General features: G+C 34.9%; 1 protein-coding gene across 1 annotated transcript; it reads right to left on the bottom strand.

Moving 5' to 3' along the window:
- Nucleotides 1–13,676: 13,676 nt before the first annotated feature.
- LOC139847734 (O-fucosyltransferase 39-like) lies at nucleotides 13,677–18,590 on the bottom strand. The gene is made up of 10 exons (XM_071837457.1): nucleotides 18,363–18,590; nucleotides 17,675–17,737; nucleotides 17,487–17,568; nucleotides 17,312–17,382; nucleotides 16,729–16,817; nucleotides 16,429–16,632; nucleotides 15,834–16,110; nucleotides 14,980–15,207; nucleotides 14,687–14,884; nucleotides 13,677–14,118 (listed from the first exon to the last, which is right to left on the bottom strand). The coding sequence occupies exons 1-10, from the start codon at nucleotides 18,465–18,467 to the stop codon at nucleotides 13,906–13,908; spliced, it is 1,530 nt and encodes a 509-aa protein (XP_071693558.1). The 5' UTR covers nucleotides 18,468–18,590; the 3' UTR covers nucleotides 13,677–13,905.
- Between the last annotated feature and the right edge of the window lie 4,834 nt (nucleotides 18,591–23,424).

Consider the following 23,424-nt stretch of genomic DNA (forward strand, 5'->3'; position numbering starts at 1 on the left):
ATGTTAAAGTGTCGGGCAAATCGGGTTATGTAGTGCCCCCCCAAAAGTGGCTTCCGTACCCGCGTCTCGGTAGCAATGGAAAGAAAATAGTTACCGATTAACCCAGGAATATCGGTATAGGCCCCCCGCTTGATCTGATCCATAATCCACAAATCTAAGGTTTTCACCTTCTCATTACCCTCTATCCTTGCATTAAAAGTACATGCAATGAGGCGGTGAAGCAGCTTATCATCACGGGCTGCGATTTCATTGTACCGATGTTTGCTTGATCGAAAATGAGCAGGCGCAATATTTGGCTTACAAATTCTGCGCCAATAAGAAGTGTCATCAAACTGATGTCGGCCAACGTAATCCGAAGCCCTCAAATATTCACCTAACTGTGTGTCGGTGAATTCTTCAAAAATACCCAAAATTCTACACACTTGAAAACTGCTCAAAGCCCTGTCTTGGCCTCCAAGACGAAACCGTAGAAACTCAGCGGATAAATAATCGGCTACATTGCTAAACCGCATTGTAGAGTAGAATTCTTTAAGAAGCACCGGGTAGATTGGTTCATTGATGCTAAAAAGATGTTCCCAGGCGTGGGCTACTACTCTATTGTATGGAATGGCGAGTAAATTAGTAACATGACGGCGCATGCCCGCCTCCTCTAATGGCCCCCAAATGAAATACCAAGTAGCATTAATGGGCCTGCGGTTTATTCTTTCAAAGGTTCCGGTGTAGTCATCGTCATTCTGTACCTGATTTAACCAAACCCTAGGATCATTGAGATCCTCCCCTTCTTCTTCTCCCGAAGAAGATGATGAATGAGGTTGTTCTTGTGGTGGTGGTGGTTGTCTTGGTGGAGCTAAACCTGATGGTCTTCCCCTTTTAGGTGCCGGTCCTCCCCTGCTTGTTTGTCCCTGCAAAACATTATACACAAAACCAAAAGAACATAGAAATCGTTGTGTTAATGTTAGCCAAAATATAACCGAATAGCAGGAGAGATTAATCACTCAATTCCTAGTTCAAAAGTAGTATGATTCATTTACACAAAAGTGCATGTTCACAAGTTTATACCAGAGTCAACCAAAGTCAACTTGAATTCATTAGCACACTTTCAAAAATGAAAATCATAACATCACAATGTAACACAAACATAGGACTTAAAAGATTCAAGTATGATGTGTCATAGGTCATAGCATTTAACTTTGCATTCTAAACATATTCAACACAAATCATAATGCAATTTTCACAATTTAGCTCAAATGACCTTATAACAACATACATTATGGCATTCCATTCTATTAAATTGATTCAACAGGCCCATACATGTGAAAAACAAGCATACATACTTCAAAATTTCATTACAATTCACAATATGCTTAGCAATTCACTAACTTTCAAAAACGACCCGGCCAAATTGACATCAACATCATCAACACAATCAATTACTTCACAAGAATCATAATCATCAAACATTAACCCAACATCATGAATTAGACACTCACAATTCGGATTTAAATTTTACAAACCCTAGCATCATGAACAAACCCTAAAGAACATGTAATCTTTGCAAAATAAACACATTAGGGCAATTAAAACAATCTAAGGCATGTTAATCTTCACAATAATCAAGCAAATCAAACACCCCACACTAATCTTTAACCAATTGATATATATAAACATACAATGTAAGTAATTGATAAAGAAAAGTGAAGAAATGTAGAATCCATACCCAGAAGTTCATGATTAGAGGCTTGAAATTGAAGAGGAAATCACGAATTTGATGTAGAAATTTAGGGTTCTTGAGAGTGGTTCGGTTTTTGGGCAGAGAGAAAGAGATAAGAGTGTGTTTTTGTGGATGAAAATGAGATAGAATGGGTATAAAACGCGTAAAAATTTTCTGACTTGGGGTTCGGGACGTCGTCTCGGAGTGAAGGACGGCGTCTCGATTAGTATTTTGGGACGGCGTCGAGAAAATTAAGACGGCGTCTTGCTCTTTTAAGTGGGACGGCGTCTTGTCGGTAGGGACGGCGTCTCGGTCTGCATATTGGGACGTCGTCTAGGCCAAATGGGACGGCGTCCCGTAACACTAAAACCCACTGATCTGAATTTTCGAGTCGTTCGCGTTTCGAGGTCATACGGGAATCGTTTTGTACCAAACAAAAATTTATAGCACACACAATACAAACCTAATTACAAATGTGAACCATTTTTTTACGAGTCGTTCACCAAACTCGTCCCCGTTTTGATTTAAGCGTTTTTCTTGAAGTTGAGGCTAACCTCATCCTCAATTTCCAGGGGACCATCAACGTAGTGTTTGACCCGGTGGCCATTCACTTTAAAAGTATCGCCTTTCCAGTTCACTATTTCAATTGTACCATAAGGGTACACTCTTTTAACCACATATGGTCCCGTCCATCGGGACTTTAGCTTTCCTGGCGATAACTTAAAACGAGAGTTATAAACAAGGACACGGTCTCCTTCCATGAATTCTTTCGGGTGTTTCAACCGTTTGTCGTGCCATTGTTTCGTCTTTTCCTTGTAAATTAGAGAGTTGTCATAGGCTTCAAGCCTCAACTCGTCTAATTCATTCAATTGGGTCAAACGTAACCGACCCGCTTCTTTGTAATCCAAGTTGCATGCCCTTAATGCCCAATGAGCTTTATGTTCAATCTCCAACGGGAGATGGCATGCTTTTCCGTATACCATACGGAAAGGAGTAGTTCCAATCGGTGTTTTGTAGGCCGTGCGAAATGCCCACAATGCATCATATAACTTGTTGGACCACTCTTTTGGATTAGCACCAACGGTCTTTTCTAGTATGCGTTTTAACGACCTGTTGGTGTTCTCTACTTGCCCACTCGTCTGAGGATGATAGGATGTCGAAATTTTATGGATTACTCCATATCTTTTCAACACCTTTTCCATTTGCTTATTGCAAAAGTGGGTGCCTCGGTCACTTATTAGAGCTTTAGGCGTGCCAAATCTAGAGAACAGCTCCATCAAAAAATTTACTACTACTCGGCCATCATTTGTTGGTAGAGGCTTTGCCTCCGCCCATTTAGACACATAATCGATGGCGACAAGTATGTAGAGATAAGAGTGAGATTTTGGAAAGGGGCCCATAAAGTCAATTCCCCAAACATCGAACACCTCGCATACTTGGATGCTTTGTTGAGGCATTTCATCCCGTTTGGTTATTTGACCCGCCCGTTGGCACGCGTCACAAGCCTTGCAAACAGAGTAGGCATCTTTGAATATAGTAGGCCAATAGAAACCGGCCTCATAGACTTTCCTCCCCGTAATTTGGGGACCAAAGTGACCACCTGTGGGACCACGGTGACAGTCAAGTAGAATTTCGGTGCATTCCTTCCCTGAAACACACCTGCGGATAATTCCATCCGCACATCGCCTGAATAAATAAGGGTCTTCCCAAAAATAATACTTTAGGTCACTAAAGAATTTCTTCCTTTTCTGATGTGACCAACCTGTTTCTAGGTACCCTCCAACAATGTAATTGGCGAAGTCAACAAACCACGGATCCTCCACCTTCTCTACCCTCATTAGGAATTCTCCGGGAAAATCATCTGTAATACTCGATTCATGGAGTACTTCAAGATTGGGATTTTCGAGTCTAGAAAGATGGTCCGCTGCAAGATTTTCTGCACCTTTCTTGTCCTTAATCTCGATATCAAATTCTTGCAAAAGCAAGACCCACCTTAACAATCGAGGTTTTGCATCCGGCTTAGAGAAAAGATATTTTAATGCCGAATGATCAGTAAAGACAACAGTCTTTGATAGGACAAGATAAGATCGGAATTTGTCAAAGGAAAAGACTATCGCAAGGAGCTCTTTTTCTGTTGTTGTATAATTTAATTGGGCTCCTTGTAAAGTCTTGCTTGCATAATAAATGGGTTGAAAACGTTTCTCAACCCGTTGGCCCAAAACTGAACCAACCGCAAAATCCGATGCATCGCACATTAGCTCGAATGGTAAAGACCAATTTGGAGCTATAATTATTGGTGCGTTAACAAGTTTTTCCTTTAAAATTTTGAATGCCTTAGTGCATTCACTTGTGAAAACAAAGGGTGCATCTTTTTCAAGAAGTTTATTCAATGGCGTTGCGATTTTTGAAAAATCCTTAACAAACCGCCGGTAAAACCCGGCATGCCCAAGAAAACTTCTCACACCCTTTACGTTTGAAGGAGGTGGAAGGTTGGCAATGACATCAACCTTTGCTGGATCCACCTGAATACCAACACTTGAGATTTTGTGCCCTAAGACAATGCCCTCTTTAACCATAAAGTGGCATTTCTCCCAATTCAGCACTAAGTTCGACTTCTCACACCTGTTTAGCATTTTCTCCAAATTTAGAAGGCATGAATCAAAAGTGTCACCGAAGACTGAAAAGTCGTCCATGAACACTTCCATGCAATCCTCAATCATATCGTGGAAAATGGCCATCATACACCTTTGGAATGTTGCAGGAGCATTACATAGACCAAAGGGCATTCGGCGATATGAGAAGGTGCCATAGGGACACGTGAAGGTAGTCTTTTCTTGATCTTCTGGGGAGATGGGAATTTGAAAGTACCCCGAAAAACCATCTAGGAAACAATAAAAGCTATTTCCTGCAAGTCTCTCTAACATTTGATCAATAAATGGTAGAGGAAAATGGTCTTTTCTTGTGGCTTCGTTTAACTTTCGATAATCTATACAAACCCGCCACCCCGTAACAGTTCGTGTTGTGATAAGCTCGTCCTTATCATTGGTGGTAACAGTTATACCACCCTTTTTAGGAACACAATGAATCGGGCTTATCCACGGACTGTCTGAAATCGGGTAGATTAGACCCGCATCTAGCAATTTAATGATTTCCTTCTTTACAACGTCTTGCATATGAGGATTTAGTCTCCTTTGACGTTGCACCACTGGTTTGGAATTCTCTTCCATTAAGATCTTGTGCGTGCAATAAGAAGGACTAATTCCTTTTATATCATGGATTTTCCATGCAATGGCCGGTTTGTGGGCCTGTAGCAAGGAAACAAGACGTTCTTTCTCATTTTGAGAGAGAAGTGAGGAAATAATTACCGGAAGCTTTGAATCTTCCTGAAGGAAAGCGTACTCAAGATGATCAGGGAGCGGTTTAAGCTCCAAAATGGGAGGTTCCTCAATTGAGGATCGACTCCGGTACTCGCTATCCTTGCTCAGTTTTTCTATTTCCTCTTCAGTAGGTTCACACTCATTTGCCATCAAAAATGTGGCCATCACATCCATTTCTTCTTCAGTGAATTCATCATCTCCATTTGCCAAATCGTATACACCTGTTTCATCCGATTCGGGAGATTCCTGCAAGAACTCATAATGCGAATCTATGCCTTGCATAAAATAACAAGTATCATCCGAAGATTCGGGATATTTCAATGACTTGTCAATTGCAAAAGTCGCACTAGCTTCACCAATTCTAAGGGTCAACTGCTGGTCATAAACATCAATGACACATCGAGCAGTATTTAAAAATGGCCTACCCAAAATAATTGGTATTCTCTCATCAACTTCCATGTCTAAAACCACAAAGTCAGCCGGGAAAATCAGATTCCCGGTCTTAACTAACAAATTCTCTATTATTCCTCGAGGGAATTTTATAGAGCGATCGGCTAGTTGAATAGCCATTCGTGTAGTTTTGAGTTCTCCAGGGTTTAATTTAAGGTAAATTGAATAGGGCATTAAATTGATACTAGCCCCCAAATCGGCTAATGCCCTCATGCAATCAAGGTCACCCATTAGACATGGAATAGTAAAACTACCCGGATCTTGAAGCTTTTCAGGAAGTGTGTTAGACACAAGCGCGGAACATCTAGCATTTAAGGTTACTGATGAAACGCTTTCCATCTTCTTTCGGTTAGTAAGTAAGTCTTTTAGGAACTTAGCATACTTTGGCATTCCTGAGATAACATCAATAAAAGGCATGTTTATGTTTATCTGTTTAAACATATCTAGAAATTTTAGCCTTTCGGCTTCCAACCTTTCTTGTTGTTGTTTTCTGGGGAATGGGAGCGGTGGTTGATATGGTTTCTCTACGGGTTTTTCCAGTACTTCATTTTCAACCACTTTTTCCGGCTCCTTAACCGGTTCATCGTTTTGGTTCAACGGAACGCTAAAATCAGATTTTTCGGGCATTTGTGGAGCATCATACGCCAAACCACTTCGTGTGGTGATAACATTGGCGTGCTCATTTCTGGGGTTCTTGCTGGTATCGCCCGGTAAACTACCGGGTTTTCTCTCACTCAGTAAATTTGCTAAACCACTCATTTGTTTTTCCAAGTTTTGGATTGATGCTTGTTGGTTACGAAACTGATGTTCGTTTTTCTCGTTGGTTTGATTAATGTTTGTGACCAGCTGAGTTTGTGATGCTATTAACTTTTCCAACATACTCTCTAAATTTGACTTTTTCTCCTCCTGTTGGGGTTTTTGATAATAACCCGGAGTTTGTTGTTGGAACCCACTACTTGACCCTTGTTGAAAATTAGAATTTTGACCTTGAGGGTTGTAGGGGTTGTTAAAGTTACGGTTAAATTGGGCTCTACCCTGAAACTGGTTATTATTTCTTTGGCTTATAAAAGCCACCTCTTCTTTTTGAGCCATGGTTAACCCGGCATCACAATCTTTACCTAAGTGTAGACCACCACAGTATTCACAACCTACTTTCATACTATGGATTTCTTTTGTGATTTTGTCCATGTTTCGGACAACACCGTCAATTTTTACACCTAGGGAGCTGAAATCATCATAAGCACCGGCGCTTTGGACTTGAGCATTTCGAGAAATGGGGCGTTCTTGATGCCACTCATGAGAATAATCGGCTAATTTCTCGATTATCTCATAAGCCTCTTGCTCGGTTTTGTCCATAATAGAACCTCCGGATGCTTGATCAATGGAAATTCGGGTTGCAACTTCGCAACCCTTATAGAAGATTTGAACCTGTTGAAAGGTATCCAAACCATGGTTTGGACAACCTCTAAGCATTTTGGAAAATCTATTCCATGCTTCGTACAAGGTTTCCATAGGCTTTTGACAGAACTGGGTAATCTCCTGTTGGAGTCTCGCTGATTTAGATGCTGGAAAATATTTCTTAAGAAATTTTTCCATCATACTATCCCATGTTCTTATCGTAGCCTCGGCTAATGAATCTAACCAACTTCTTGCTTCCCCGTGAAGTGTCCACGGGAAAAGTCTTAGAAATATAGCCTGGTCAGTTTCTGGTTTTAATTTGAAAAGAAGACATATCTCTTCAAAGAGACGAATATGTTCGTTTGCGTCTTCATTAGGACCGCCACTAAATTGACACCTATTATTAATCATTTGAAGAATAGGTCCTTTAATTTCAAAATTTACCTCACCCGTGAGCGGAGTAATAGCACTACCTTGTCCGGTTCGCGTCGCTTTCATCCTTTCTGCCATTGATTGTCTTTGTACCAACGGTCTTTCTCCTTCCATTTCAAAATTTGGTGGTTGAACTGGTTTACCAAAGTCTGAATATCTAGGCTTGGTGGTACTTGATTCTGAATCAAAAGTTTCCTGCTTTGATGAAGATTCAAAAATATCAAGCACTTCTTTTGGAATTCTACCAAGCTTTCTATCCGGTTCTGTCAATGGTGTAAATAATGGAGATTCTGAACTTCGGGTATGTGGCATATGCAACCTATAATCTGCCAATCACACAACTAACAAAAACTATCACACATACCGATTCTACAAAATTAAAAATCAAAAACTATTAATAATTTAAAATAATTAAGAAACTACTTAATCACAAATTAGTCAATAATCCTATTTTGACACAAAACTGTCCCCGGCAGCGGCGCCAAAAACTTGATGTGCGAAATCGTGTCTATAATTTATCTTATGGAAAATACCGGTTTTAAAGATTGCTACACACTAACGGGCAGTGTACCCGATCGTGTAGTAGTATAGATAATGGTAAAATCCGTGTATCGTTCCAAGGACAGTATATCAGTCAAACTAGAAGTAGCAACTATATTATGATTAACTAAGTTAATTAAAGTAAAAAGTACAAGTTTTATGTTTTGTGGCTGTTTTAACGATTTAGCCAAATCAAAGAAGGTTAAATGTAAAAACAATATTTTTAGTCTTTTGATTTATAAGATGCAAATAAATGCAAATAAAGCAATAAAGATAGTTTTGAATTAAATCAAAGAGATGAAATGTTCATCTAGATATTTTACCCTCGGTATTGGATGTAAATTAGATATTAAGCCCTGATTGAATAATTATGTGTGTAGTTATCTAATAGGTTTTACTAAGAGTTCTCTCGGATAAACACTCAAATACAATAACAAGCTCAAGGGTTCCCTTTTCACTATAGTTCTTGTATTTGTAATTAAATAACTATAAGCATGCTAATCACCTAAATCGACTCGCCAAGAGTTCTCTTTAGCAAGTACTCAAACTAGAATTACTAAGCGAGGGTTCCCTATAACTTAGACCTTTTCGTTTGTGACTAGTTGATCAACAAGATTAAAGACTTGAATAACAATTGCCTTTGCGTTCGCTCTACACAATTCATTCCTATTTTGTCTAACCGTTTTAATCTAGTTTACCCCCTTGGTCCGGTTTAGCAAACAATCAATCTAAGACAAGTTGATTGTAAATCAATATGATACATTAACAAGAGTTCTCTTTATCAACAACATATCAATTAACTAGATACAAATGGTTCTAACAACAATAAGCATGGTTCTCTATTCAAGCTTCAATCTAACACACATAATACATTCAATCAATAAGATTACATCCAATACCTTGGTTATTAATCTAGACAAACATTAATGAAACTAGCCAATAATCATTGTAACAGACAACAATTCACTCAAATTATAAACTGAAATCATTTCTGAGAACAAGTATATAACCTACAAGAACAAGAGTTCTTGGATGAAGAAGATGTTGATGGATGATGCTTTGATCTTTGGCCTCTTCAAAGAGGATGGAATTCTCCAAGATGCTCCTGAAAATCGTCTCTAAACTTCTCTGTACGTAACTCTAATGAAACAGTCCCAAAAACTGACATTTTAAGGTGGAGAAATTAGGTAAAAAGCAGAAAGTTCGGTCACACCTACTTTGGGACGGCGTCCCAAAAGGCAGGACGGCGTCCCATTTAACTGTCCAGGACGGCGTCCCAATCCACCAAAACGGCGTCCCGTTTCTCAATCCAGGACGGCGTCCCACAGCCCAAGACGGCGTCCCAGGTGGGTTATAAGCACTGTTTCGTTTTCTTTTCAATATTACTTCATTTGAACGAACTCTCACATATCGGAGGCTTTGTTATATCATTTTAAAGCGCTATCTTGATACTAACTCGTATCGGGATCAACCGATGTCATAAATCATCGAAATTCTTTGCAAACTACTCTTCCGATACAAATTCGCGCATCTTGACATATCCCTTGTAGATCATCTTCATTATCTTCGAATATAGAGTATTTTTAGTGATATTGCGATAGATATATATGATGTAATTGAGCAATATCACACCCTCATCATGAACCAGGTTACATAACTCTTTCATTATATTTAACCTCTAAATATATCAAGAAAATATTTTTCTTGATGATTCGGTCTTTTCCAGATATTCTGGTAATTTGACAAGTCAGATTGTGCCATTACCGTTTCTTTCTTAGAACATTAATTATGTTCATTCCGAAATTCATACCTACGAATTCTGGACCATTATTCGCTTGACTTAAGGTCGGGAATAGAAATCGAAAGCATGAAGCTCTGAAATATAATGGAAAATATAAAGCCCGATAACAACCCCGAAATTTACAAACCGTGTATATCGATGCGTATAGCAATATAAAGACACGGGAGAACGAAAAATACTATAACTCCAAGGTAATAGTAGAAGAAAATAACTTCCTCTGGTGGGAGATGAAAAAGAAGAATGAAGGATACGATAGCCAGGAAAATATCAATAATCAGAACTGGATTAAGCATTTTCACAATCTATTGGGATGTTTGAATAAGGAAGAAGATTATAGGAGTGGTGAAAATAAATGAAACGAGAGAGGTCAATTTATAACGAAATATCATACATAGCAATCGAGGCAGATTACGCATTTAATCAAAGGAAATCTTAATTTCCTTAAATTCTGAAGAATCAAATCTTATTATGAAGATTTTCTATTCCTTAAATTTCGGAAATCAATCGTTACTACGTCAAGAGATAAGACGCATCTCTATTCTCTATTTCACTTTATTACAATAACTTCCCTCATACGCTTCGAGTAATTGGATTGTTTTATCCATATTATTCAACGGTGATAAAACTTTATTTATCTACTCATATTCGTCATAAAAACATTTTTATTGTTAGCCATGACGACCTCACTCAAATTTCGGGACGAAATTTCTTTAACGGGTAGGTACTGTGATGACCCGAAAATTTTTGAACAAATTTAAACTTTAATCTTTATATTATTCCGACACGATAAGCAAAGTTTGTTAAGTTGAATCTCAAAAATTTTAAACTATGTTCATACATTCATTTAACCTCGACCAAATTCCAATGATTCACGAACCATTATATGAACGGACATGATTATATATGTATATGTGTATATATTATAACTTGAAAACGTTAACAAAGTATTAGACGTATAATACTTTACACGAACGTATTTGTTTCGATATAGGTTTAATATAATTATCAACGGAATTAAAAGATAATATCAAATGATTGATTTATTAGATACATTGTATGATCGTGAGTCTCTATTGAGAGGTCCACTTTGATTTAGGAAACCTTTTCTTTTTAACGATATTCGGAATAAATGGTAAAGTGACCTACAAGTAAGAACAAATATGTCAATTAACGATTACTGGACAAAGGTTAGTAGAGATTAACTTTCAATACAATGATTGTCTCGTGTCTCTTGATAAAGTTAATTATTTAGTTTTCTTAATATTGAAAACGTTTTACGATATAGATGAAACCTTTTAAAGAATAATTTTGAATATAACTAATTCTGGAAAAACTAAATTATATTTATTCGATTTAGTTCAAATATATGAAAGCGTTCTTTGAAATAATAGATTTTTAATTATTATAACGTTTCGATAAAAAGATGTGAATGTAATTAGTTTTAGAGAACTATAGTTATTCGATTTAGTATGGACACGTTTTTCGATATAATTGAATTTGATTGTTAAAATCTTTTTATGGATTTTCAATGATATGAAAATGAAAATAAAGATAAAATAAAGATTTCTAATGAGCACTAAAAGACTACAACATTTCATCTCAAGATTTCAAGTTAAAATGATGGAAATCACTAAACCTGCGCACTTGCACGAGAAAAATCATAACTAAATCATACTGACTCGAAAAAGGGTGATTCCGGTGTCCAGACGTCCGTAACTCAAAAATCTACAACTTTCGTGAAGACACCATACGCGGAACGCGTACCTATCTACGCGAAACGCGTAATGTTTGTCGACATAAAAAGTTTGTCGACATAAAAAGTGATGGCGGCTTACCTTTTTATTATTATTATATTATATATTATATTATTATATTATTATTTTACATATATATATATATGAACGAAGTACTTATTAGGAACTAAAAAAAACACTCACACACTCACATAAATAAATCACTCTGTATATTTTCTAGCTTAAAATTTTAAATTAGTAGTATGGTACTGTAACAAGTGATACACGGGTATTTTTATTCGGGTTACAAATCGATTATAACTAAGGAAACTATGAGTTATTGCCAAGGAGGTTATGAGCAATATTCGGGGATATATTTATGAATCAAACCTAGTGTTTATCATCTCCGTTACGTCTACGTACTTTCCTACAATATTGAATCTCAATATTGATATGTTGAGATCTACGGTTAATTTTGCATTCCGAGTTTCGGTCACTTTTTGGTGAATGACCTTATGTGCTGCTAAGGTGAGTTTCATAAGATCCCTTTTACTCTCTACATTTTTGGGCTGAGAATACATGCAAATGCTTTATTAACAAATATACAATATTTATATGTGTGAGTTTCATAAGATCCCTTTTACTCTCTACATTTTTGGGCTGAGAATACATGCAAATGCTTTATTAACAAATATACAATATTTATATGTGTGAGTTTCATATGATCCCTTTTACTCAATATATTTTTGGGCTGAGAATACATGCGATTGTTTATAAATACTGAAAATACTAGATTTATATGCGTGAGTTTCATTGCTCCCTTTTTAATTGCTTTTGCAATATATATTTTTGGGCTGAGAATACATGCACTTTATTTTAAACACAATGGATACAAGTACATACTAAATTCTACACTGAGTTTGAACCGAAAATCCCTTAGCTTTGGTAACTAGTAACTGCCGGTTATAAGAACTGGTGGGCGCGAGTAGTAGTATATGGATCCATAGGGCTTGATATCCCCGTCCGAGCTAGAGCACTAGCCTTTTAACGGACGTATGCTATTTGAGAAGCGTACACATTGGTTTGCGTGTACTATTAAGATGATTATACAAAGGGTACAAATTATTAAACGTTAAGTTTAGTTACCAGGGTGCTCAATCTTGTAGAATATTTTGATAAACGTTTCTGGATGAAACAACTGAAAACTTGTGATTCACCTTTATAAACAGATTATGCATAACACTAAAACTATGAACTCACCAACCTTTGTGTTGACACTTGTTAGCATGTTTATTCTCAGGTTCCCTAGAAGTCTTCCGCTGTTTGCTTATATGATAGACAAGCTATGTGCATGGAGTCTTACATGGCATATTTTTCAAGAAAACGTTGCATTCACCAAATCATCACCATGTATCTTATTTTGACTTCATTGTCAACGGAAGTACTGTTGTAAACTATTATTTACGGTGATTGTCTATATGTAGAAATCATCAGATGTCGAAAACCTTTAATTTAAATATTCATATATGGTGTGCCTTTTCAAAAGAATGCAATGTTTACAAAACGTATCATATAGAGGTCAAATACCTCGCAATGAAATCAATGAATGACGTGTTCGTCCATATGGATTTGGAGCGATCGTCACACGTGGTGATTTTTTTTAACAACATTCGTGGTAATTAATTAGCTAGAGTTTGTCCGTAGGTTACTAGGTCGTGTCCATTTCGCATTCTTGTTTTGTATTTTAGGTTCTTCCTAGGTTCTTTAGTTTATACTCTTTCATACGGAGTACGTATTACTATTCATGCTTTTTTTTTTAAAATCGGTGCTTTTATTTGTATAAGATTATACGTTTATACGGAGCATTATTTCTGCTTTTGAAAACAAATAATAATACAACTTCGGCGAGATAATGGATGTACTTGTCTTGTTATTAGTTGAAATAGATGTCCGGTTATGCACCTTTCTGACTAATATGGCTAGCGCGAAATAAAGATCTAATTTTTCCGCATTAGTTTCTGCAAATAAATTGGTCAGTTTTCAAAAATATATCCATTAACTGTTACCGGACAAGTGGACAACGGAGCGCTTAAAACGCGCCAGAAAAAAAAAAGCTAGACAGTTGTATGATCTTCCACCTCACTTAAGCCGACATTGTCGAACCGGACACGGGCAAAATCTCAACAGTATAAATTACACTATATGACTAAGTATTATACATACATAACATGGGCATAAAATCTCAATGCCATTTATATTACAATATACTTTCTTACGTATTGTCCCTGTAACGCATACAACTACTAATAGCCCACGAACCTCTATAGACACGACACACATGTGGGAAAAATACTCTATAACCAAAAAAACGACCATTAACTCGCCTTATTTCAACTAATGATACAACAATGTGTGGGCTGCAAAACTACACACACATGGAACAAGGTTAATTTATAAATTACCTTAAAGTTGTTGACAAACGCAATCAGGAACTGGATATGTATATATCGACTGTTTTGGTTTTCGTTCCTTGATTTCACCTAGCCTGTTTCGTTGCCCTTCTATCACTGATTCTTGAAACTCTGACCAACTCATGCTTTTGTTCATGAAAATTTGACCCAATAACGCCATGTTTGGCCTTATTGTCTTTAAGTTAAGGTACGTTCTATGTCCCAACTGTCATATAAGACGTTATGAGTATGTGCAAAATTCCGATTTTGCGCCGGTGAGATTTACACCACCGATTTTAGTCAATACACCAAAATTGTGCATTATGTATGTGATTGTACAATTGTTGCACAATTGTGGTGTATTGATAAAAATAAGGATTTTTCTAACGGCAACCCTTAAGGCTGTCATTAAGCTGCACTAATGTGTTGTACAAAATGATTATCGTTGAATTTTACATAGCGATTATTAAAAAATACAAGTCTTTTTTCACTTTAATGACAACCCTAATGGCTGCCGTTAGAAAATTCATTAAATAATGGTGTAACTCAGTGGCGGAACTTGAACCCGGATACAGATGGGGCGGGTGTAAAAATTTAATAAATTTTTCATTGTCAGCAGGGTAAACACTAAAAAAACCTCCTTTTTTGGTAAAATAAAAAAATAAAAAATTTAGTGTAAACTTTTTTTCCTTGTTAAATCCAGGCACCACCTTGTATAAAATTTGTTAAATGAACAAAAATAACATTAAAAGCAATGACGATTAGATAATCGATTTCAAAATGCAAATCCTTACCATTGCATTGTGCATATTTCCGGGTGAAGCCGAAATGAAAATGTCACTATGCATGCTAACGTAATAATCAACAGCAGCCGACAAAGAAGCTTTTCCTTTTATGTGGGCCCTTTCAATTGGTGAAGCGAGGCTCTTTTTGTCTTCCATATACGGAAATAATTTTCGTAATGCTACGATCCTAGCTTCTCCTCCGTACACCTGTACACAAATACCAGTTACATTTCAAAATTACCTTTCAATAACAATAAATAAAATAAATAAATAAATTGTCCCAAAGATTAAAGTATGCAGACCTTATGAGAAGCAAGGTACAAACGGGTACTATTGTCGAAACCTAATGCTGCGAGCAACAAACCGATTTCTTCAGGAGTCAACGGGCAACGTCCCTGGTTCCTTAACTCCTCATCCGTGAACCGCGAATTCATCACTCTTCCTTGCCAAATAGTTTGCCGGTATTTCGCCAGAGCAACTTTCTCGGCTTTTCCTCCACCGAAATCGCAAGCCGAATGAGCCGCCATATCCTGAAAAGTCAATTATTGCAAACCAAATTTAAATGTATGTTTTTTCACTTTTGAAAGAAAATTTTGTTCGTAAAAGCAACATACTTCAGTTGATTTATAATTTAAAGAACATCTAAAATTCAAGGGCTATTCAATAGTATTTCGGCAAGTACTCGGTTTTTGCAACTCGGGGAGTACTCGGTCAAACTTGGTCAAACTCGGCCAAAACATGGGATTACTTGAAAATTCGGTCAAAACTCGGCCAAACTCGGTTAATTGGTCGATACTCGGTCAAAATTGGTAAAAGTCAAACTTGGTCAGCATCTGAGTACTCTCGAGTTGCCGTGTAATCCTTAAAAAGTCTCTACCAAATACACTTCGACTGGCAATATTTGCAACTTTGGGCTATTGTATAGTTTTCTGGTAAACAATGAGTTTTTTTTTTTTTTTGGCAAAAAACAGAAATATAAAATATCAAGACTTTTTGATGAAGTTATCCTCATCTCATTTAATTATTACTTTACATGATACACCCTTTATTGTTGATTTTCAAAGTATGTTTCCTAATATAGAAATTGACTAAATTGACGTTCGCTTTACGTGCAATCTCTCTTTATTAGATAAGATAAGATGGAAATTGTGCATACCTTGTCGAACCGCAAGTGTAGGGTAACGAACTTTCCTGCTCCATAGCCATCTTTGGTATCAACAACTTGCCGAAGGTATTTAGTGCCAACAGTGTCTTCGATATTTTTAACAATTGGGTAGCGAAGACGACTTACAAGTGCCTCACCAAGACTTCTAACATGAGGAACAAAAACCAACGCTTCAAAGTTGACTTTGCAACGCAACCGTTGTATTTCAATCGGCATGTTGTCGAAAGCTAGTCGATGCGAAAACGGTGATATCGCCGCAATCCCATAGCTAAAAATCACAATTCAAGTTTAATACATTAACTCTTACGGTTTTTAGAAATAAGTGATCGGTCGTTCGAGATAACAATAATTGAAAGACGATCAGTGGCGGAATTTGAACCCGGATATAGATGGGATCATGGAGCGGGTGTAAAAATTTAATAAATTTTCCATTGTCAGCAGGGGTAAACACTAATAAAAAACCTTATTTTTAGTAAAAAAAAATAAAAAATTAGTGTAATTTTTTTTCCCGTTATATCCAGGTGGGGCGGATACCCCCTTTGGTACACTATATTCCGCCACTGAAGACGACATCTATTATACCAACCTTTCTAAAACTGGAGAGACGTTTTCGAGATACCAATTTGCAGAAGCATGAAGAGGTGCATTTTTAACTCGGGTAGATCTAATAGCCGAAGCATAATATTCCCGTGTACTCCATGCGTATTCATCGGGTAACTCCCTAATTATTGATATGTCATCCTTTAATATATTCACAAAATGATCAACATCAAAAATATCCGTGAACGAGCTGCAAAAGCACAAAACACCACAAATAAATTTCCATTTAATACAATTTTATGAAGATACTAACAATTTGAAACGGCCATAGCTATGGTGCACGAACCTCGTGTCTTGCCAAACCGGATTTACTTCAAGATATGGTATCATCAGTGTTGCGTTAAGGATTTTAGCAACAGCAACCGCATCACATATCTGATACAAAAAATACATATAGAAATGAGTAAAATGAAATAAAAAGCAAACAAATAAAAAAAATAAAAAAATAAATCAGACACTTGTTTGCTCTAGTTGGTTTATGAAAATTGCAAAGTCATTCTACAAACTATCTAAATTAAAATTTACCTATTAGTCCATCATCCGTGATTCAATATAAGTGGGCTCACAGATTGCTCCCATTCTATTATTTGACAAAGTCAACAACTTTTTCAGAAGTCAAACTATGCAAGTTCTTAACATTAAAAGTACTTGAAGACATTGTTGTTAATAAGGAGTCTAATTAGGCTACAATTGTCTCTAACTGACTAAGTAGGTAACAAAAAGCTAGCAAGAATGGAAACATTTTGGATCAATAGATATGAATGATAATATAGCTTTAATAACGATGTTTGATATGTTCAACTTTTTTCGCCACCCGTACTTGATATGAGATATAAAGTTGTTAATTACTTAATATGTCGAAAACATACCCCCATTCTTTGCTGGTTTAATCCTCCATCAAGGAACACTTGGATGAATCCCGTTGATTCCGGCAACTTCGCTAAATATTATTATTATTTTAAAGCAATATAACAATTAAGTTAAAAGATTGAAAAAATTAAGCAAGGTTAAAATGTTTCAACACTCATATATATACTAGCTTACAAGAGGCGGAGGTGGATTCGACAAATGGTTTCCATCCTTGATTGGATAACGGCGTCCAAAGATCAGCTAATTGTTCATTTGACTATACAAGAAAAACAAGGATATTGAATAGTTAATAGTTAATATGAGTAAAAAGATCAAATTTAATACAAGTGAATTTTATCATTCATTATACAAATCAAACTCACAGCTTTGTTCTGTAACGCGCTCTTGAATAGACGTGAGTGTCGAAGCTTTGAAGCATTTGAATCCTGCAAAATTCATCTTTAAAAACTTTGTAACCAAAGAAAACGAAAAAAATGTATACTTTTGCATCACATTTGTGCCCTGAGGGTTGAGACCTCTATAAAAATAAAAAATTTAGGAACTTTCCCTAAATATTAGTATCAGTTTCATTATCTTGAGTTCTTTCTAGGTTTTTATGGGTGTTTCTTGATTTTTCCAAGAAAAAAAAAAAAAAAAGGATGAACATGGGAACAGAGTTGACTTGCATTACACTTTAATTATGAATTTAAGTAACTAAAGATATTGAATTTATGTTATTTCTGGAAAACAAACAACACCCAAGAATCAAGATTAAAACTACTAACATTCTCACATTGTATATGCACCATAATATTATCTACTAATACATGCTAAATCTTACAATAAAAACAAAAGGGCAAACAAACTGAGTGAAATAAAAAAAATACCCACCCAGAATCAAAAGGCTGTAAAAGGGAATCAAAGAATTAAACTTTAATTACAAAAAATTAAATACAGTACATCTCATCTTACTAAACTACTATACAGACACATTACCATCACAAAACCAAAAATGGATTCTAAAAATGGGGTTTTGATTAATTTTAATTAAAGTACTAAAATAAAACTCACCGACAGAATTGATGAAGAAGTAGATGCGTGAGCAAAAAGGTGCAAAAAGATAAGCAATAAAGCAGTAAAAAACACACCACCATGATGGTGGCGGTGTAGGCCCATTTTTTCCACCGGAAAACCCTCAATAAGGCGGAGCTACAGTGGCGTTGTGGTGGCGTTTGAAGAAAGATGAAAACTTGTAAATAAAAAAAGAAAAAATATTTTTTAGTTTTGTGAGAAGAAATAGAATTGAATGAGAGTGGCAAAGAAGGAAAGAAAGAAAGAGGTCAATGAGCTACTAATAAAAAGCAGCAAGTTCACATGGGGTCATTTGTGTTTGTCATACATTCATTAAAATTATTTAATTTGATTATTTAATAATAAAAAAATAAATCATTGAATGATAGTAAGTGGTGTCATTATCTTGTATTAAAATAAAATTGTTTTTAAAATTTTTAATAATTATATTATACTTAAGATACTCCGAAATAAAGTTGAAAAAGAACAGCTGCTAGCAATCAATTTGTTAACATTGCTTTCTGATTCTTGAAGGATATGATGCATCAAGTTTCGGAGAAAGTCATCGTATTATATTGGCTACGTGTCATTTAATAACAACATAGTGCGCTTTTTTCGAATATTTTATCTCCTTTTATTTGTGTATTTTTTATTAATATTAATAGTATAAATAAAATAATAATAAATAAATAGTACGGAGTAATGTTTTTCTCTTACGTTTTATTATATTATTTATATATGTTAATTAATGTTAATATGTTTATTATTATATTAACATATGTTAAGATAAAGTTAATATGAATATTAATAAATAAGTATATAATAATTTCAGGTTAGTGTATGATTTGTTGGTAAAGCTATTAAAGTGGATTTATGTTTTATAGTAAAATTAGCAGTCATCATTAGTGGTGCTATACTACTACTTTTATATTTTTATTAATCAATAAACTATAATAAAGTGTTCTGTTATAAAATTTCTATGTGTGTTATAATAATGATAATATTAAATATTATTTATATGTGGATAATCAATTTTGTACCAATACTTAGTCAATATTGGGTAGCTTTGTTTGTAGTATAAATAGTCATGTATTGCAAGCTAAAACACTTGCACCATTCTAATATACTTTCAAGAAGTATTCTCTCCTTTCTCTCATATATATATTCTATTCTTATGTTATAAGAAATTTGTAGTTAGATTAGTATACTAAAAGTTGTTAAATACAACTTAATTATAACACGTTATCAGCACGAAGTGCTCTGTATAATCAAGGTTTATCTAAGCAAGCACAAGTCACTAATCAATGTAAGAAATTCTTTAACGATATCTTCTATTATTTATTAGTAAGGTAAATATTATTATCATAAGTAAAATTAAAATTTCTGTAAACTAACTTTTATTAACTTCACTAACATTTATATTTATGTTATTTAAGTTATATATGGTCGGTTATACCGCCTGAATTATATTTATGTAATCTAACTTTTATTAACTTCACTAACATTTATATTTATGGTCGGTTATACCGCCTGAATTATATTTATGTAATCTAACTTTTATTAACTTCACTAACATTTATATTTATGTTATTTAAGTTATATATGGTCGGTTATACCGCCTGAATTATATTTATGTAATCTAACTTTTATTAACTTCACTAACATTTATATTTATGTTATTTAAATTATATATGGTCGGTTATACCGCCTGAATTATATTTCTGTAAACTAACTCTTAACTTCACTAACATTTATATTTATGTTATCTAACATTTATGATTACTTATGCAATTAATCATTATTTATTTCATGCATACTAATGTTTATTCTTAAAATTTATTATTTATGTATAATATGTTTATTCTCTTAATCTTCGTATTTATACTAAACGTATTTATACTAAATGTATTTATAGTAATCGTATGTGTACTAATAAAATTCTTTTATTAAAATTATTATTAATACAACGAGTACATAACAGTCGTTAACGTCAACTAACGACGTTACAACGGTCATATATACATAACGGTTGTTAACGTCAACTGACGACGTTACAACGACTATATCTTTTAAATATAAAATAAACATCTTCGTTTTCACATTTTCACAAATCAATCTTCATTTTCTCAGATTACCATTCTCAAAAAGTTTTTTTTTGTAAAGATGATTCACACAAGAATGATTTTTCCTATTGTATTAGTCATACTAACTATCATCATTATTGCTAATATACCACGGGGTGAACCTATATTCTATCCTGCTCTTGTGGTTTTATCATTTGTAATCATGCCATTATTCTGTTGTTTGCTACTTATGAATTTAAAATGATTCTAATTTCATTTTATTATTTGTCTAAGAATAGAAGTTGAGTATGATTATGATTTATGTTGTTCATCTTTTGATAATAGAAAATGTCGAATTTGAAAAAGGCTTAAATTTGCTCCTTTAGAATCAAGTGGGAACAACTACTTAACATGTGTTATGAATGTAGAAAAACATCTCGAATCAATCGGTATTTTAGAAACCCTGAATGAAAATAACAATTGTTCCGAACAAGAGAAAACAATAGCAAGTATTTTTCTTAACAAACATATTGACGAGTCCTTAGAATCTACATATTATATGATCGAAGATCCAAGTGTATTATGGAAAATACTCAAAGATAGATACGATATTAATTATCAAGAAATAATGGTGATCCATGAAATAATAAAATTGAAAATGTTAGTAGACGCTCTTATAAGAATCCCAGAGATTCTTATTAATGATCTGGTAATGTGGATCATCAGTCTAGTATTTTTTGAATACAGGAACATCTTGTTTAGCTCTACAAATAAGTCCCAAAAGAAAAGAAAACGAGAGTGAATCTATTGAAAAATCTTGATTAAATAAACCCTGAGCTACCTTGAGACTTGAATGGTTTGAATTTTCTAAGATGCCTAGCTTGTTATGTATCAATCATAAATAAATGGTTTTAGACAATAACGCATATGTTTATTAAGTGTCATATTTTATGTACTTCAGATTGTAACTTGTTTGCAGGTAATATAACTTGATTATCTTGCTGAAATATAACTCATTATTTGCTTATCTTATTTGAAGTTTTAGTATGTATCCTGCTGAAATACAACATCAATTAAATGGTAAAGACCTGTGTATTGCAGATAGTGATAACATACACCCTATGATCAAATCTAAGAAATATTTCATTGATTTAAATCAAATGAAGGAATTATAAATATTATATCAGGTCTTCCAAACTTGATATAAGGAACGGAAAAGACAAAAAATTCATATTACCAAATGGTACGGATTTTATGATAAACAATGCCTTGTTTTCTCCCAAATCAAAGAGAAATTTGTTAAGTTTCTTTGATATATATCATAATGGATATGATTATCAGTCAATGATAATCGGAAATGGGAAATATCTATGTAGCACCAAAAAGCGCATATGATGAAAAGCGCAGCGCATATGATAAAAAAAGCATATGATAAAAAGCGCATATGATGAAAAGCGCAGCGCATATGATTAAAAGCGCATATGATGAAAAGCGCATATGATGAAAAGCGCATATGATGAAAAGCGCAGCGCATATGATGAAAAGTGTAGCGACCCCGACAAATCGTCAAGTGACGGCGTCGTCTACGTAGATCCCATTACATGGTCATAAGTCTTTAAGACAACGTTTGACCAAAATATGTCGCCTTCATTTCTAAAGTAAAGATTTTTCCCAAGTTTACAAGAATTGTTCATCCAAAAGTTAAGTTACAAAGTTATTAGTACAAATGAAATCTAGGCGACACGGTTTCAAATAAAGTCAAAAGACGCTTCATGAAATGCATGTATACTCGACATCCAATGCAAGTATCAAATAATGAGCGGAAGCATGTTTCACATATCGTGCAGACCTGAGAAAAACATAGAAAATCTGTCAACGAAAACGTTGGTGAAATCATAGGTTTAAATAAGTAAGTGAGTAAAAGTAAGTCGAACCACAAGATTTGCAACATTGATAAAGTAGTAGTACATTCTAAAAGTTAATATTCACGAGCACCCAATTATCAAGGCTTAACGTTCCGTCCGTTGATACCCCATTCATAGTGCTAGAACAACACTGTTTCTCGAAAATATATTTCATCCGTAGACGGTAGCGAACCGTCCTAGATGAGGGTTTGTCAAACCCATATGGCCATACAACATAAGTTCACGCCTACACTTACACACTGCAAATGTAACTAATGATAATCGAATTGAGGATTTTTGTTCTAAACTCGTATGTAGAATGTTTGTTTTCCTGTACTTGTGTTCACTTAGTTTAAAAGAATCGTTTATGTTTTCTCATCCCAAATATAAGTTCAAAAAGAGTAAAAGTGGGACTATGATCTCACCTTGAGTGCAAGAGTTAATAAAGTACTTCAACAAGTAAACACGTGCAAAGACAAAGCTAGTCTTGACCTAAACATATAGGTTGTATCAATAACGGTAAACACGATAGGTCAAAGGTGTTCAATTAGTCCTATGGCTCGTTACGACTCGATTATGTAGCATGTGATTCAAATAGTCAAGTTTCATGCAAGATATAAGTATAGAATCATGTTAGAAAGATTGCATAATCATTTGGTTAAGTTTGACAAAAAAGTCAAACTTTGGTCGGTCAAAGTCAACGAAAAAGTCAACACATTCGGGTGGGGTCCCGAACTATTTTTCTGATTTTTTTATTCATGTATAAGCATGTTAGAACAAGTCTCATGTGAATCGGAGGTGCGTAGCATAGCAAACATTTTCCAAAAATGGACAAAGTTGGACAGCCTACTTTGGCGCGCCGCGCGGGTATATGGCGCGCCGCGCCATTACCTGTGCAGAGAAATCTGGCAGTTTTTAAGTTTTATGCACGAACCTAACTTCAAACAATCACCATTTATGACCCGCAAACAACCAAAACATGTATCTTATATCATCGGAAAGGTATTTTGACAAGGAACACAACTAACTACTTTTCATCAAGCGAAAACATCATTTACAATAACCGATTTCTAGCCAAGTGGTCATTCAAGGTCC

Source organism: Rutidosis leptorrhynchoides, chromosome 5 (assembly GCF_046630445.1).
Source record: "Rutidosis leptorrhynchoides isolate AG116_Rl617_1_P2 chromosome 5, CSIRO_AGI_Rlap_v1, whole genome shotgun sequence".
Classification (NCBI taxonomy): domain Eukaryota; kingdom Viridiplantae; phylum Streptophyta; class Magnoliopsida; order Asterales; family Asteraceae; genus Rutidosis; species Rutidosis leptorrhynchoides.

Excerpts from the sequence above, each read along its gene's own strand:
- LOC139847734 (XM_071837457.1), bottom strand. The coding sequence starts at position 18,467 with ATGGGCCTACACCGCCACCATCATGGTGGTGTGTTTTTTACTGCTTTA. Across the intron at positions 17,738-18,362 it reads CTTCTTCATCAATTCTGTCG|GATTCAAATGCTTCAAAGCT; the intron begins GTGAGTTTTATT and ends TGAATTTTGCAG. Across the intron at positions 16,633-16,728 it reads CCGGTTTGGCAAGACACGAG|CTCGTTCACGGATATTTTTG; the intron begins GTTCGTGCACCA and ends GTGCTTTTGCAG.